This window comes from Vipera ursinii, assembly GCF_947247035.1.
Source record: "Vipera ursinii genome assembly, chromosome: 4".
Taxonomy (NCBI): Eukaryota; Metazoa; Chordata; class Lepidosauria; order Squamata; family Viperidae; genus Vipera; species Vipera ursinii.
Genome location: NC_139514.1, coordinates 388,186 through 405,126, shown reverse-complemented (window position 1 = coordinate 405,126; position 16,941 = coordinate 388,186). Strand labels below are relative to the sequence as shown.

Sequence of the window (16,941 nt, the reverse complement as noted above, 5' to 3'; positions counted from 1 at the left end):
CGGAGAGCATCTTTAGCTGTCCTACAAAACTCTTGTTCGAAGTTTGCGGGGGGGGGCGGTGATCAAACGGAAGAAGGCCGAGGAGCTTAGCGTCAGGAATCGATGGAACTCTCCGCCACTGTAGGACAGGGACGTGGCGGCCATTTGGGGAGCTGACAGGGAGGCATCTACGGTGAGTCAGACTCCAGGGACAGATTTCCCTTCCCCCCCACACCTCGGTTTGTGGGGACGGAGGGGGAGGCATTCGGCGGGGCCGGGCTCCATGGCGCTGCCTCTTGCACAGAGGAGCTTCCGCTGGGCTGCTATCTGTACTTACACATGCACAGACGCGAGCTGGAGCTGAGCTTGCCAAGGGGCTTCGAGGACCCCTTGAAGCGCAGCCTCTCCCCCACACTGACTCACATTTATGACGGTCGCAGTGTGTCCCGGGGGTCGCAAGATCCCCTTTTGCGACCTTCTGACAAGCAAAGTCAGTGGGAAAGCCGGATTCCCTTAACAACCGTGCTACTTACTTACTTTAATCTCTTTTAATATTTGTATTCATTGTTTTTATTGTTAATTTATTGTTGTTAGCCGCCCTGAGTCCTTCTGGAGATAGGGCGGCATACAAGTCCCATAATTAAATTAAATTAAATTAAATTAACAACTTCAGTGATTCACTTAACAACTCTGGCAAACAAAGTTGTAAAATGGAGCAAAACTCACTTAACAATTCTCTTGCTTAGCAACATAAATTTTGGGGTCAGCTCTGCTCGTAAGTTGAGAACTCCCTGTAGGATATTCAGGAGGAACCTTCTGAGGTCCGGTGTTCAGGTTCTGCTCACAAAGCCCCTGGGGGAGCCCCCCCCACCCAAAAGACGGTACCACATTTGAAAGCCCACAAGCGGCGAGAGCCCCAAAGCAGCCCCTGCAGCTTCCCCAGAGGGAGGGACCAGCACTCGGGTCCACCTTCAGCTGAGCCCAGCCTACTTCGCAGGGTTGTTGTTGCGGGTAGGCTGGGCATCCTGCTGAACTCTTGGAAGAAGAGGAGATAGGGGAGCAGGTCGGGGATGACCCAGGGACAGGGGTGGGATTCAGCCAGTTCGCACCAGTTTGGCAGAACCGGTAGCTAATTTTTTGTTGCTCAGGCCCAGAATGGACTTCCAGAAATGGTATTGTCTGAAATGGTATAGGGTTTCCTACCTGAGCAGGGGGTTGGACTAGATGACCTCCAAGGTCCCTTCCAACTTTACTATTATGATTATGATTATGATTAAGCGGCATCCACACAGAGAATGTGCCCAGGGAGTTGGGGTGGCTATCACCTCAGAGCCATGTGTTAGTTTGGACCCCCCAGAAAGGGTCTAGGGCAGTGGTAGGCAACCTTGGCTCTTTTAGGACTGGTGGACGTCAACTCCCAGAATTCCTGGGCCAGCCACGCTGAGGGGAAAGGGAGAGGTTTCCAAGCTGAGCTAGGCCAGCTCAGGAATTCTGGGAGTTGAAGTCCACGAGTCATAAAAGAGCCCAGGTTGCCTACCCTGGGTCTAGGGGGTCAGATGCCAGAGCCTGGAAGGACACCCCCCTTCCACACACACACTTCTGCCCTCCCTGGCCTGCCTGAGAAGAGGGGTTCCTGTCTCTAAGCAGTGAGCAATTTGGGGCAGGGGCAGGAGGTCCCCTCTTTGGGATGGGCCTCACCAAGGATGTCAGAGCTGGACCTAGCTGGCTGATGGCAAGCCAGCCCTCGCACCCAATTCTAGCTCTGCTCCCCACCCCTGAATCTGGGTTCGAGCTGCCTTGGGCCCCTTCCTGGTCCTGCTGGCAGCCAAGCTCTGCTGGGCTCCGGAGGTGGGGCAGAGCTATCTCTCCACCAGCGGGCCTTGGGTGTGCCCTGGGGGGATCCGAGCACTGCTGTGTGTGGCCTGGCCTATCTCTCGGGCCCAGCTGAGGCAGCCGGCCGGGCCTGGGGATAGTCAGTCGGTCCCCTGATAGCTCCCCCCACCCTTGCTGGGAAAGGTGATAACAGGAGCCCAGCTTGAGGAAAAGTCAGGCTGAAGGAACCAGAATCGGAGAAGAGCTGGAAGGGACCTTGGAGGTCTTCTAGTCCAACCCCCTGCTCAAGCAAGGGACAATTTGAGAGAAGTAACTGTCCAGACTTTTCTTAAAAACCTTCAGCTATGGAAAACCCACAACTTCTGGAGGCAGGTTGTTCCACTGGTTAATTGTTCACACTGTCAGGAAGTTTCTCCTTAGTTCTAGGTTGCTTCTCTCCTTGACTAGTTTCCATCCGTTGCTTCTTCTCCTGCCTTCAGGCGCTTCGGAGAATGGGTTGACCCCCTCCTCCTTGTGGCAGCCCCTCAGATACTGGAAGGCTGCTATCATGTCGCCCCGTTTCTTTTTTTCTTGAGACTGGCCAAACCCAAGTCCCACAGCTGTTCTTCATATGTTTTAGTCTCTGGGCCTTTAACCAGCTTAGTTGCTCTTCTGTGCACTTTTTCCGGAGGAGGAAGAAGAAGAAGAAGAAGTTGGAAGGGACTTTGGAGGTCATCTAGTCCAACCCCCTGCTCAGGCAGGAAACCCTATACCATTTCAGACAAATGGCTGTCCAGTCTCTTCTTAAAAACTTCCAGTGTTGGAGCATTCACCGCTTCTGGAGGCAGGTTGTTCCACTGGTTAATTGTTCTAACAGTCAGGAAGTTTCTCCTTAGTTCCAGGTTGCTTCTCTCCTTGACGAGTTTCCATCCGTTGCTTCTTGTCCTGCTTTCAGGTGCTCTGGAGAATAGCTTGGCTCCCTCTTCTTTGTGGCAGCCCCTGAGATACTGGAACACTGCTATCATGTCACCCCTCACCCTTCTCTTTGTTAAACTACACATACCCAATTCCAGCAACTGTTTCCTATATGTTTTAGCCTCCAGTTCCCCAATCATCTTTGTTGCTCTTCTCTGCATTCTTTCTAGAGTCTCAACATCTTTTTTACATCGTGGTGACCAAAACTGGATGCAGTATTCCAGGTGTGGCCTTACCAAGGCATTGTAAAGTGGTATTAATACTTCACATGATCTTGATTCTATTCCTCTGTTAATACAGCCTAGCACTGTGTTGGCTTTTTTGGCAGCTGCAGCACACGGCTGGCTCATATTGAAATGATTGTCCACTAGGACTCCAAGATCCCTCTCACAGTTACTACTATTGAGCAAAGTACCACCTATACTATACCTGTGCATTTGATTTTTCCTGCCTAAATGTAGAACCTTACTTTTTTCACAATTGAATTTCATTTTGTTAGATAGTGCCCAGTGTTCGAGTCTGTCCAGATCCTCCTGTATCTTAAGCCTATCTTCTGGAGTATTGGCTATTCCTGCCAGCTTGGTGTCATCTGCAAATTTGATGAGTTCCCCATCTATCCCCTCATCCAAATCGTTGATGAAGATGCTGAAGAGCACTGGGCCCAGAACAGAGCCCTGGGGCACCCCACTACACACTTCCTTCCATGTAGATGCGGTTCCATTGAGGACCACACGCTGAGTACGGCCTGTCAAGCTGGCCTGGCCTGATGGGGAGTTAATTTGGGTTTTTAAATATTTGTATATTTTACTGTTTTATTTTGGGCATTAATTTAATTCTATTTTAACTTTTGTAGTTTTGTACTTTTATTATCTGCCCTGTTCACCGCCCTGAGTCCCTAGGGAGAAGGGCGGTATAAAAATTTAATAAAAACTAAAACTAAAACTAAAAACTGTCAGCCAGCTACGAATCCATCTGGTGGTGATGCTGTCTAACCCACATTTTTCTATCTTATCAAGTAGTAGGTTGTGATCTACTTTATCAAATGCCTTACTGAAGTCCAAGTAAATTATATCTACAGCATTCCTCTGGTCCACTAGTTTTGTCACTTGGTCAAAGAATGCAATAAGGTTTGTCTGGCACGATCTGTTTTTGACAAACCCATGTTGGCTTTTAGTGATAACTTTGTTCGCATCAAGGTGTTCGCTGATTCGTTGCTTGATTATCTTTTCCAGAATCTTCCCAGGTATTGAGGTCAGGCTGATAGGTCTGTAGTTTCTTGGATCTATTTTTTTCCCTTTTTTGAAGATGGGAACTACATCAGCTCTCTTCCAGTCCTCTGGTAGTTCCCCAGTGCTCCAGGATCTTTGAAAAATATAGTTCAGTGGTTCTGAGATCACGTCTGCCAGTTCCTTGAGAACCTTGGGGTGTAATCCATCTGGTCCTGGTGATTTGAACTCGTCTAGGCTGGACAGGTGCTCACTTACCATTTTCTTGCCTATCTTAACTTGCGTTTCTATTCTGTTTTTTATGGCACTGGTTTTGGTAGGTTGGACTGTTTTTTCCCTTTGTGTAAAGACAGATGCAAAAAACGAGTTAAATAGTTCTGCTTTCTCCCTATTGCTTGTCACCTTCACCCTATTGCTTGCCACTTTCACCCACTAATGGACCAATCATTTCCTTAACTTTTTTCTTGTTTTTATATGTTGAAAGAAGCATTTTTTTTTGTTATTTTTGACTTTGGTCGCAAACCTTAGTTCATTTTGAGCCTTAGCTTCCCTCACTTCATCTTTGCAGGCACGGGCTATTTGCTGATATTCTGCCTTAGTTATGTGCCCCTCTTTCCACTTCCTATACTTGTCCTTTTTATCTTTCAGTTTATCAGAGAGTTCTTTATGCAGCCATGGTGGTTTCTTTTGAGAGCTGTTATTTTTCTTCTTTGTTGGTATTGTGCTAGACTGGGCCTTTATTATCTCACTTTTCAAAATTTCCCAAGCTTCTTGAGTTGTTTTCCCCTTTAGGATTCTCATCTCAGCATCTTTTTTTAATATGGTGACCAAAACTGGATGCAGCATTCCAGGTGTGGCCTTACTAGGGGTTTATAAAGCGGCACTAATAGTTCGTGTCATTTTGACTCTCTGCAGGCGAGCATAGGGTCGCGATGAGTCGGACACGACTTCGCAGCTAACAACAACAACAACAAAGGCGAGCATTTTGAAAAGAAGTATTTTGAACTCCGAGGAGGCGGCCAGGCCAGGCCTTCCTCTCCCAGCCTGTTTCCACTCTCTGAGCCCCCCAAGGTGGGGGTACCACGGCCCTTTGGCAAAGGGGCACAGGGGGCTCCCAAGGTCCTTCTCTTCCTTGGGCATCAGTTCTTGGCACGGGCCCGTCCGGAGGGCCTGCAGGTCTGGCTTTGCCGAGCCTCATTGGCTTTGACCTGCCTGCCTCCGTCTGGACAAAACGCAACAGGATTCGGCCTGATCCTGGAAGAAGAGCCTCTGCCCTGTATCAGCAGGGGTGGAAAGATTCCCCTTGTTGTGATTGTGGTGCTGAAGCTGTTAAGCACCTTGTGCAAGGTTGCCCATGTTGAGGCCATTGCCTTGGTAGCTGAACTGGGCATGCAGGTATGAGGCCCAAATAAGTTTTTTATATTGTTATGTGGAGTGTGTGTGTGTGTGCGCGCGCGCTTCTCTTCTTTTATGTTCTCATCATATACTAAATAAATAATAATAGCCCCAGGAAAATCCAGAACGTCTGCAAAAGCATTGGTCACCTCTGGGGTTGCCTGGGCTCTGCAGAGCCCCAAGGACGGGCTGGGTGGGCCGGCCACTCCGTGGAGGCACCTAGCTGCACCTGGGAAGCTGAGAAGCAGGACCACCCTGGTCATCCAGCTGTTGGCTGGGATTCCAGGGGAGCAAACCCCATCACAATATGGGGGGGGGGCTGGGAGCCAAGGGTTCCTATAGCCCTCTTTTGAAAATAAACCCCATGGACTTTGGGGGAGGGGGACAGCGGCCAGCTTCCTCTGGGAAGTCTTGCCCAGCCCACAGCCTGGAATCTCCGAGGTGGTCTCTTCCCCATCACTAAGCAGGTCTGGACTCCCTCATCTGTCCAGGAATAGCCACAGCCACCACTTCAAGGAGGAAGGCTGGACTCTTCCCTCTTGAAGCCTTGGGTGGGGCTGGGGACCCTCAGGGTTTCCAGGGTTTATGTCCTACAAAAGGGGGAAGCCCTCAGGATTATCAATGGGGGAGTCGTATAAAATGTGAGGAATGGCCCAATTAAAATTTTCTCCTGGAAACGTCTCCCTCTGGACTTCCAACGTGCAGACTCAGTTCCATGTGAGTTAGGTGACTCTTCTCATAGCAGGGAACCCCTTCTCTCCCCCCAAATCCCTCTAGTAGGTGGCTCCCAAAGAAGGCCCATTGGACCCTCCTTCTAGGCCTTGGCTCTTTTATGACTCGTGGACTTCAACTCCCAGAATTCCTGAGCCAGCATGGGGAAACTATGGCTAGTGGCGTAGCGTGGGGGGTGCAGGGGGGGCCGGCCGCACCGGGCGCAACATCTGGGGGGGGCGCGCTCGACGGCGCCGGGATCCAGCAGGGCGGAGGCACCGGAGCCCCAGCCGAGAAGGGCCTGACGCCCCACGGCGCGCCACACACACACACACACAAACACACAACCACACAGCGTGACTCCTCCTTCGGGCCGCTCCGCCTTCGCTCCGGCGCTGGACGGAAGCCTTCTCTCCCTCCTCCCCCCCGCAAAGGAGAAGGCGGCTCCTGAGCGTGCACAGAGCGCGGCCCTCCTGCAAGCCCGGGGCTCCGCTGTGGAGGCTCTCCCAAGGCACTCCCGGGGTTGCCAAAGGCGGGGGGGGCGCGGCGGGGCTTGAAAGAGGGTGGATTTCCCGCGGGGGGAGGATCGCTGCAGCGTCTCTCCGGGGGTCCCTGCTCTGGAACGAAAGCTGCGTCGGCAGGTTGCCGATCCAACCGTGCATCGGCGATCGGGACCGCCCCCCCCCACGTCGCCAGCAGCGAGAGTTTCCAGCCAGGCCGGCGAATCTTTGGGGTGAGGTGCCAAAGAGAAGGAGGCGGCTTGGCTTGGATAAGCAGCGTCTGGGCAGAAAATAGGTCGGGCACCGCAGCAAGTATGAATTCCTGGGGTTCAGCCTAAGCAGGCAAAGCTGCAATGTGGGTTGGTTGGCTTTTCCGGCTTTGGAATAACCTTGGGAAGCTGAGGCATTGTAAGTTGGAAGTCATTGTTTGTCGCCTAACATGTTGGGTCAACCCCACACCACATGCTAAGCCATAAACCGTGGTTGGTATCCAGGGTTTAGGACAAGATGGAGAAAACTAGCCAATTGTGGGATCATAAATCTTGATGAAGCCCATCATTGCTCCATGTGATGTATGCACTCAATCTACAAATGTAGTCCAAGCCTATTCACATCTGTTGTAAGGTCATTCTCTCGTGGGGTTTATCCTGACGTCCACTAAGAGTGGAACAAACATGCCCCATTAACCATTTTCAACGCCACGTCCTCTCTTTGTCTCATCCTAAATCACAGCTGAGGCACCTTAAAGTTGCCTTGTTTCAGTGTTAAACTAGCATTTTCCCTCTTCTCCAGAGACCCTTTTTTGCCTTGAACCTAACTCAGGGGTAGGCAACCTTGGCTCTTTTATGACTCATGGACTTCAACTCCCAGAATTCCTGAGCTAGTGGAAGAGACTCGAGTGCTAAAATCCACAGGTTAGGGGGCGCAAATTACTTGCCTTGCCCCGGGTGCTGACAACCCACGCTACGCCACTGACTATGGCCCCTTCATGACTGGTGGACTTCAACTCCCAGAATTCCTCAGCCAGCATGGGGGAATTGTGGCCCCTTCATGACTGGTGGACTTCAACTCCCAGAATTCCTCAGCCAGTATGGGGGAACTGTGGCCCCTTCATGACTGGTGGACTTCAACTCCCAGAATTCCTGAGCCAACATGGGGGAACTATGGCCCCTTCATGACTGGTGGACTTCAACTCCCAGAATCCTTCAGCCAGCATGGGGGAACTATGGCCCCTTCATGACTGGTGGACTTCAACTCCCAGAATCCCTCAGCCAACATGGGGGAACTATGGCCCCTTCATGACTGGTGGACTTCAACTCCCAGAATCCTTCAGCCAGCTTGGGGAAACTATGGCCCCTTCATGACTGGTGGACTTCAACTCCCAGAATCCCTCAGCCAGCATGGGGGAACTGTGGCCCCTTCATGACTGGTGGACTTCAACTCCCAGAATCCCTCAGCCAGCATGGGGGAGTCTATGGCCTCTTCATGACTTCAACTCCCAGAATTCCTGACCCAGCATGGCTCAGCTTGGAAACCTCTCCCTTTCCCTTCAGCATGGCTGGCTCAGGAATTCTGGGAGTTGAAGTCCACCAGTCAAAAAAAGAGCCAAGGTTCCCCACCCCTGTTCTAGCCCCATCTGTCCCGAGAGACCTCTCCGTGGGGGTGGGGTGGGGGTTGCTGCTCGTTCCAGCCCTCCTGTGGACCAGCCACTCCAGCCTCGGGTGCAAGAGGGGGCTCAACAAGCAGGCTTCTTGGAGAGGTCTCCTCTTCTGATGAGCCCCACCAAGCCCACCGGGAGGGGGGACCTCCCCTCAGCCTGTGGGGAAGAGCTCGGAGGGAGGGCCTCCTTAGGGTGCCGCCGGTCAGTGAGTGCCGGCGGGTGATCCCCAGGGGGAGGGCGTTCTCTGTGGGCGCGCCTGCCCTGTGGAACTCCGGACCGCCCCCGACCTTCGTGCGTTTCGCCGGGACCTAAAAACCTGGTTGTTTGATTTAGCTGACCTGGACTGAGGGGCTTTAAATTTTAAATTTAAATTTTAAATTTGGGCTATTGTTATTTAATCCTATTTTAATTTTTAACTTTATCTTAACCTTTGTCCTATTTTAACTGTTTTTAACTTTGCCCTGTAAACCGCCCTGAGTCCTTCGGGAATAGGGCGGTATAGAAATCAAATAAATAAATAAATAAATAAATAAATAAATAAATAAGGCATCCGAGCCCACAGCAGGCAAAGCGACTCAGGAGGGACCTTTCATTTCTTCCGCTGTAAGGGGGAGGGGGAGAGTATCACAAGGCTGGCCCTTCCCCTCTTCCCCTCCTCTGAAATCTCTTCTCTGGGGTCTTCCGCAAGCAGCCTCTCCCCACTCAGGACCCCCTGGAAAGGCTGGGCTAACCACCAGCACCCCAGTTTTCAGCCGGGCACCCTTCCCTGGGAATTCTGGGAATCGCCTGGCTAGGCGGAGAAAGGGCAAAGGGGGTGGGGGGAGACCCATGGCCAACGGTCCAAGGGTGGAGGAGGAAGGGCCCAACTTCACCATCCTTTGGGGGGGGCAAGCGGCAGCCATCCTTCTTGCTCCCGTGGATGAGACTACCCGACCTCTCCCGGGCCTCGGGGTGCGCTTGCGTGCCTGGCTGATGGGCCCTGGGGAAGCGGAGGATAAGCCCCCAAGAGGGCTTCTGCCCTGGCAAAGAGGCAGCGAGGCTGGTCCTGAGCTGGAGGGGCAGGGAGGGGGGATGACTCAGCAGGTCTGCCCGGGCTCCCCTTCTGCTGAGTCAGAGCTGAGTGTCAGGCCGGCCTCCTGCGATAGGCCTGGGCAGAAGAGCTGCTTGGCGGCGATAAAGGGGGCAGCTGGCAAGCTGGGCAGGGAGGCTGCCAGTGACAAACCCCCTTGCCAAGGGCCCCCCTGCAGCCGAAAGCCTGCCCAGTCAAGCACCCCTTTCCCATGGGGCAGTGGGGGAGGGGGAGAGGAGGGGAGGACGAGAATTACTTGGAGCTCAGGGCTGAATTGGGGGGTCCTCGGGGCTTTCTGAGCTTGGTGGTTTTCTTGCAGAGATTTCACGAGCCAACTAGGTAACATCATCCCCGCCTATCTTGGGTTCGTTTTAGTGTGAAATATCTCGGTTTGGTTTTATGGCTTAGCGTCCTGGATGAGCGTCCTGACTTAGCCTGTCTGAGCTTAACATGTTGATGTGTTGGCTGAGCCTAGGAAGTGGATCCGCGCAGAGGCCCTGCCCACCCCCTCTGGGGGCTCCTGCAGTGCAAGAAAGGGTGGTGGGTTAGGGTTGGGGGCAAACTTTGTCCCATCTTTGGCTGCGTCCTGCATTGTGCCCTTCTGTGGTGCTTCAAAAATGACATTAAAGCAGGGGTCGGCAACCTTGACTCTTTTATGACTCGTGGACTTCAACTCCCAGAATTCCTGAACCATCTTGGCTGGCTCAGGAATTCTGGGAGTTGAAATCATAAAAGAGCCAAGGTTGCCTACCTACCCTGCATTAGAAGGTGCTTTGTTTTTGTTTTTTTGCTTAAGAAATCCAACGGCAGAATCTTTTTGAGACACACGCCGTGTTTTCTGAATCCTGTTCACCGGCTGAAGCATATTCATGTTTCATATTCCATGTGAAATCATGAACGTTGAACCTAGAGATCATTTAGTCCAACCCTACCTGGTGCAGAATCCACTGCATTAGGGCTTCCCAAGCCTGAGTAACTTAACCTAATACTGGGCAAAAGTGGCTTTTGCCCACAACACACAAACTCATGATAAGAGACATATTTAAGTGAATTCAAAGTGTTTTACCTTTCTTGGGCTAAAAAGGACTTTCTGATAAAAAGTCTTTAAAGAAACTTAAAAATTTCTGATGGAAACTGATCAAGGAGAGAAGCAACCTGGAACTAAGGAGAAACTTCCTGACAGTGAGGACAATCAACCAGTGGAACGGAGGTTGCCTCCGGAAGTTGTGGGTGCTCCATCGCTGGAGATTTTCAAGAAGAGACTGGACAGCCATGTGTCTGAAATGGTATAGGGTCTCCTGCTTGAGCAGGGGGTTGGACTAGATGACCTCCAAGGTCCCTTCCAACTACTTCTGTTAGAAGTAATCTGGTTAATGAAGGAAAAAGTTCGGGAAGGCCCACACTAGAACATCTCTGACAGCTGCGCCACCCAGCACCCACTGGGAAACGCCCACTCACCGCACTGGGTGGCTGCTTGAACCACAGGCAGACAGCTCCCCCAGCCAGGAAGTTTATTTTTTGTATCCCACTTTGATTATTTTTATAAGCCAGCTGTGTGCTGCAGCTGCCAAAAAAGCCAACACAGTGCTGGGCTGCATCAACAGAGGGATAGAATCAAGATCAGGTGAAGTGTTACTACCACTTTACAAGGCCTTGGTAAGGCCACACTTGGAATACGGCATCCAGTTTTGGTCACCACGATATAAAAAAGATGTCGAGACTCTAGAAAGGGTACAGAGAAGAGCAACAAAGAGGATTGGGGGACTGGAGGCTAAAACTTATAGGGAACGTTTGCTGGAATTGGGTATGTGTAGTTTAATGAAGAGAAGGGTGAGGGGTGACATGATAGCAGTGTTCCAGTATCTCAGGGGCTGCCCCAAAGAAGAGGGAGTCAAGCTATTCTCCAGAGCACCTGAAAGCAGGACAAGAAGCAACGGATGGAAACTAGTCAAGGAGAGAAGCAACCTAGGACTAAGGAGAAACTTCATGACAGTTAGAACAATTAATCAGTGGAACAACCTGCCTCCAGAAGTTGTAAATCCTCCAACACTGGAAGTTTTTAAGAAGAGACTGGACAGCCATTTGTCTGAAATGGTATAGGGTTTCCTGCCTGAGCAGGGGGTTGGACTAGATGACCTCCAAGGTCCCTTCCAACTTATTATTATTATAAACAAGGCAGCACATATAGACAATACTCCTATTTTCCGTAACAATAACCCTGTGAGGTGGGCTGGGCTGAGAGAGGGATTGGGCCAAAGCCACTCCTGATCTGCAGCCCAAATCTTCTGTGTCTCTCTCTCCCACTGGCTCTGGTCTGGCCTTCTGGGCCAATGGAGAACCAGCCCCTTCTGCCTGCTGCGTGGGGTCCCTAGAGCCCCTCCTCTCCCCTCCCCTGTAGACCCAACAGGCCAGATTCTTTGACCATCCTGGCATGGCTGCTTTCCAGGCTCTGCCCATCTTCTGAACTGGCTCCCAGGGACCAGGTCACTCTCTTGGATGACCAGGGGGGGCAATTCCTCCGCTTTTATAGTGCCCGAACCGTAGGATCATTGGAGATGACCAAAACCCTAGTCCAGCCCTCTGCAAAGTGCAACCCAACCAACGAAACCTGCCAGTTTCCTCACAAAAGCCTCCAGGGCCAGAAAACCGGCCCACGGTTGTCGGGATCTTCCCTCGGAGCAGCTTTTCCTTGTAAATCCAAGTAGCTGCAACTGATCGCCGGCTGGCCTATCCGGAAAGAGGATCCCCCTGCCCACCCCGCAGCTGGCGGGAAGCGCCCCTGGTCGGACACGGACTCCCTTCCCGGCCGCTCCTGATCTGAGCGGCGGGCCGGGAGTCTCCCTTGCCGGCTGAGCGCCTCTTGCTCGGGGAGGGAAGAGAAGGGCCTCCTGCCCGGCTGACGGTCCAGGGCCGCGACGGAGCCACGGGGAGGCCAAGAGAAGCCCGACGCGGCATCCGAGCGCCGCCGAGGCGGGCCTTCCCTGCTCCAGCCTTCCCCGACGGCCTCGGGCGCTGCGGAGGCTGGGCAGCTTCCGTCTTCCAGGCGGGGGCGGGGGCGGGGAGGGGGCTTTTCCCCACTCAGGTGGAATGAGACCTCTAACAACAACCCCCCCTCCTCCTCCTCCTTCTCCTCGCAGACGCGCTGGTGAGCGACCACTCGCCTTCCTCCCGGGGACGGCGCCCTCTCACCGGGGCTTCCCTTCCGTGGAGCCCTGCGGTTGTTTCAAGGTCCTTGCGCCGCCCAAGACCCCGGTGCCCCCGGCCGCTTCCCTCCCCGACTACCGCCGCCCCCGGCTCTCCCCCACCCTCCACACACACACACACACACACACACACACACACACACACACACACACACACAAAGCCACGGACAGAGTCGGTTCAGTCTGCGAAAGGTGACTTTTATTGTCTGAGCAGGTCAGGGGGGCCGGAAAGGGCCCCTCGGAGGCGGCGAAGAGCGGGCCCACCCGCTGCGGACGAGGCCTAGTGGTACCGGTGGGCCAAGGCGTGGGCCACCACCGCCACCAGCTTCTGGAAGCAGGCCTGCACGTGCGGGGTGAATTCCTTGCCGAAGTGGGCAGCCAGCACGGTGATCAGGCTGTCGCCCAGCAGCTGGAAGAGAAAGAAGGGAAGAGAGTTGCCGTGGTCGCTCCCCGCCGGGTGTCCGACGGCCCCTCCTGCACCAAGGAGCCCCTTTGCCCCCGGCCACGGATCCCAAGCCGGAGATGCGGGGTGTGTGCGTGTCTTGGATGGGCCGAGCAGAAGAGGCTGCTCGAAGCAGCCTGGAACCCCGACCCGGATAAACGAGAGCGCGGTCCTTGGCGCTCTCTGGAGCAGACGTTGCAAGACGCAACTAGTGCGAGAAGGGCGGGGGGGTTGAGGAGCCCCTGTACCCCTCCCGCCCCCGGAGAAGCCTGGCCGGGGGGCCGCGGAGTCCCACCTTGAAGTTGACGGGGTCCACGTGCAGCTTGTCGCAGTGCAGCTCGCTCAGCTTGGCGAAGGTCTCCTTGACGCCCTCGGGGTTCTTGACGGCGTCCCCGAAGGCGGTGAAGACCTTCTTGCCGTGCGCCTTGACCTGCGCATTGCTCTGGATGGCCGCCGCGTTGCTCAAGTTGCCGAAGTTGGTGAAGAAGCGCTGGGTCCAGGGGCAGACGATCAGCAGGCTGGGAAGGGGAAGGACGGTCAGCGGCTGGCAGTCGGCCTCGGGCCCCCCCTCCCGCCGCCCTCCCCTGCCCCCCCCCCGGGGCTCACTTGCTGAGAGCCTCGGCGCCGACGGTGGGCACGTCGACCTTGCTCCAGACGGCGGTGATGGTGCTCTTCTCCTCGGCGGTCCAGTGCACCATGGCGGCGGCTACGGGGGCTGCTCTCGGGGCGGAAGGAAGGGAAGCGGCGACGCTGCGGAACCGGCTCCGGGGCGGCCTTTTATACCCTGCCCGCCGGGAAAGGAGCCCGGGGGGAGGGTGGATCTGGGCCGGCCAGGGAGGAGGGGGGAGCCCGCCGGGTGTGGCCCTGCCGGGCCAGCCGGAGCCCAAGATAGCTGCCGGCGGGACGGCGGCGCCCGCCTCGGGTCGGGCCCTCCTCTTTTGGCTGGGCTCCGCTGGGATGGCCTGGCCAGGGCTCGGGGCTCCCTTGGTCCTGGCTGAGCAGGGCCGCCCGCCCGGCCACCGTGGGGGCGTTGGGGCTCCGCAGAAGGCCCGGGAGCTTCCAGAAAATTCACCTGCAGCCAGGCTGTTCGTGGGCTCCGCGAGGCTCCTGGGAAAGCCACCCCCCCCAAAACCGCCCCCTTCATGGGGTGCAGTTCCTGTGACAAGGGGTCCATTGCTGGGCCCCCTCCCACAGCAGAGGGGGGGTCCCTACTCCTCCCTCCTGTGCTTCCCTATCCCAAGAGAGGCATTGAAGCCAAGGTGGGGTGGGGTGAAGGTTGGGGTCCATGCCAGGGGGCCGCAGGGGGTGGGCAAGTCCTGTTCGGGGTGTCCCTTAGGGGGACTCTGGGCCGGCTCTTCCCTCTCAAAACAGCTTTCCTCCTGCAAGGGGGGGGTACAGTGGGTGAAGTAGCTCTTTTAGGTCCAAATTGAAACACCCCCACTGAGCAAAAGAATGCATCAATAAGGAGAACTGGAGGAAGGGGAGCTACGCAGGGCGGTGTTGCACATCAGAGGAAGTGTGGTAGCCAGTGAGGCTCTTGATCTCCAGGGTCAATCAACCAATCAATCAGAATACATCTGGGACCTTGGAGGTCTTCTAGTCCAACCCTTTGCTCAAGCAGGAGACCTTAGACCAGGGGTCCCCAACCTCGGCAACTTTAAGACCTGTCCACAGGGGTCCACAGGTCTTAAAAGTTGCCAAGGCTGGGGACCCCTGCCCTAGACCATTTCAGACAAGTGACTGTCCAGTCTCTTGTTAAAAACCACCAGCGAAGCACAATGATAAAAAGTCTGGAGGATAAATTTTAGGACGAATGGTTGAGGGAACTAGCTTAGAGAAGGACTAGGGGGGGTGACACGATAGCAGCCTTCCAATATCTCAGGGGCTGCCCCAAAGAAGAGGGAGTCAAGCTATTCTCCAGAGCGCCTTAAGGCAGGAGAAGAAGCAACGGATGGAAACTCCTCAAGGAGAGAAGCAACCTGGAACTCAGGAGAAACTTCCTGACAGTGAGAACAATTAACCAGTGGAACTCCTTGCCTCCAGAAGCTGTGAATGCTCCAACACTGGAGGCTTTTAAGAAGAGACTGGACCTATCTGAAATGGTGTAGGGTTTCCTGCTTTAGAGGGGGGGTTCGACTAGAAGACCTCCAAGGCCCCTTCCAACTTCGTGATTCTGTTAAAAATTATGGACTATAATCTATAAATTTTAGACCAAGCTAAAAGCGGTACAAAATATTCTATAGAGAGTATGCAATTCTATCAATAATAACTGAGATAAATTATAAAGTAATAAACGTTGGAAATCTCATGGAAGATTATTTTTATTGATCAGAAACCACATTCTTCTTCCTTTCTTTTTCTCTTTATTTTTTTCCACTTTTCTATTTTTATCTTTAACTTAAATTGGTTTTGTTTGTGATAAATGTTGCCCAATGTTGAAAGAAAAACACAATTCTGAAAATATCTGACTGGGAGGTTAATTTGGAGAACATGCAGGAGTGACAGTACGGTATATATTCACAATAGAAGTTTAACCAAATTTAAGCAAGAATGGTTGACTTCTAAGGGGCGCAAATGTTTATAAAACTGAATTAGTAGAAGCAGAAACAGGAAGTGCAAAGTGCAAAGTCTTTCTTCTTTCCACCATTTTTTCTTTTTTAAATCTATTGGTACCTTAATTGCAGTAAAATTTGCTTTAACTTTTCTTTTTCAATATGCGTAAAAAATAGAATGCAACGGAGATCTTAATATTAAGTAACGAGCTTAAGATGTCAGCTTTATTGTGCTGTACAACAAATATTTAATGAAACTCGCAGCAGTTATTTAGAACAGGCAGGCCTCAGGTTATGACCATAATTGACCCCAAAATTTATGTTGTTAAGTGAGACATTTGTTAAGTGAATTTTGCCCCATTTTATGACTTTCCTTGCCACAGTTGTTAAATGAAGCATCGAGTTTGTTAAATTAGTAACATGGTTGTTAAGGGAATTTGAATTCCCCATGGACTTTGCTTCTCAGGTCACAAAAGGGGATCTCGCGGCCACAGCGCAACCGTCATAAATAGGAGCCAGTTGTCAGGCATCTGAATTTTGATCAGGTGGCCGTGGGGGACACTGCAACAGTCGTCAAGTGTGAAAAATTGTCACAAATCACTTTTTTCAATGTCTTTGTAACTTCCAACGGTTACTAAACAAAAAGTTGTAAGTTGAGGACTTCCTGCATTGCATTCAATTTTGACTGAAAAAAACCTTAATAATCCTGTTTTTATTAACTAAGATAGATAATCTTTTTTTTATTTGTATCCTGAATGGTTCAAATGTTTACAGGGCTAACAATCTTTCCTCAACACATATATGGCTAACCAGTGTTTCCAAACAATATAATGTACTACTTCCCTTTTATAACACTGCAGTATAAAAACTCTGCCGTCATGCTAAAGAAGACCCCTTTCCTGGCCCCGAGGCCCCCCTCTCCTGGAGCTGAGCCGCCACTGTGGGGGTCTAGAAGCCTCTTCCAACTTCAGCCAAAGGAGCCAGCGGCCGCTGGGAGCCCCAATTCTCCCGTTGTTCTCCTAGGGGAGTCGTGCCCAGCCAGAAGAGGCCTCCTCGGAGCCAGGCAGGGAAGAGGCCGAAGCCTCCCGACTCCCTGTGGTCATTGGATCGATGAAGTTGCTCTCCCACTGTCAGTGATCCCTTGACGGTTCTCGTTTTACTTCTGAATGAATGGATGAACCTTTATTATCTAAGTACAACTTGTGTACAGTGAGATTGGCTGAGCCTCCCTTCATGCCCCCCCCCACAACTCAGTGACAACAAACCCACCATCTTGTTACACCGTGTGAGCTAATGGCACCACACACCGGCCTCGCAAGTCAATCGTACGTAGCGTTGTTTCCCGTTCAGGAGCCTGACAGCCCACGGATAGAAGCTGTTCCTCCAGCCTGTTGGTAGGGCTGGCTACGCTCCTCTA

The 16,941-nt window shown here is 52.8% G+C and overlaps 1 protein-coding gene across 1 annotated transcript; it reads right to left on the bottom strand.

Annotated features, from left to right (window-relative positions):
- Nucleotides 1-12,707: 12,707 nt before the first annotated feature.
- LOC310640227 (hemoglobin subunit beta-1) lies at nucleotides 12,708-13,805 on the bottom strand. Its single transcript, XM_083362401.1, has 3 exons — nucleotides 13,579-13,805; nucleotides 13,268-13,490; nucleotides 12,708-12,939 (listed from the first exon to the last, which is right to left on the bottom strand). The coding sequence occupies exons 1-3, from the start codon at nucleotides 13,668-13,670 to the stop codon at nucleotides 12,811-12,813; spliced, it is 444 nt and encodes a 147-aa protein (XP_083218527.1). The 5' UTR covers nucleotides 13,671-13,805; the 3' UTR covers nucleotides 12,708-12,810.
- Between the last annotated feature and the right edge of the window lie 3,136 nt (nucleotides 13,806-16,941).

Excerpts from the sequence above, each read along its gene's own strand:
- LOC310640227 (XM_083362401.1), bottom strand. The coding sequence starts at position 13,670 with ATGGTGCACTGGACCGCCGAGGAGAAGAGCACCATCACCGCCGTCTGG. Across the intron at positions 13,491-13,578 it reads GGCGCCGAGGCTCTCAGCAA|CCTGCTGATCGTCTGCCCCT; the intron begins GTGAGCCCCGGG and ends TCCCCTTCCCAG. Across the intron at positions 12,940-13,267 it reads TGGACCCCGTCAACTTCAAG|CTGCTGGGCGACAGCCTGAT; the intron begins GTGGGACTCCGC and ends TTTCTCTTCCAG.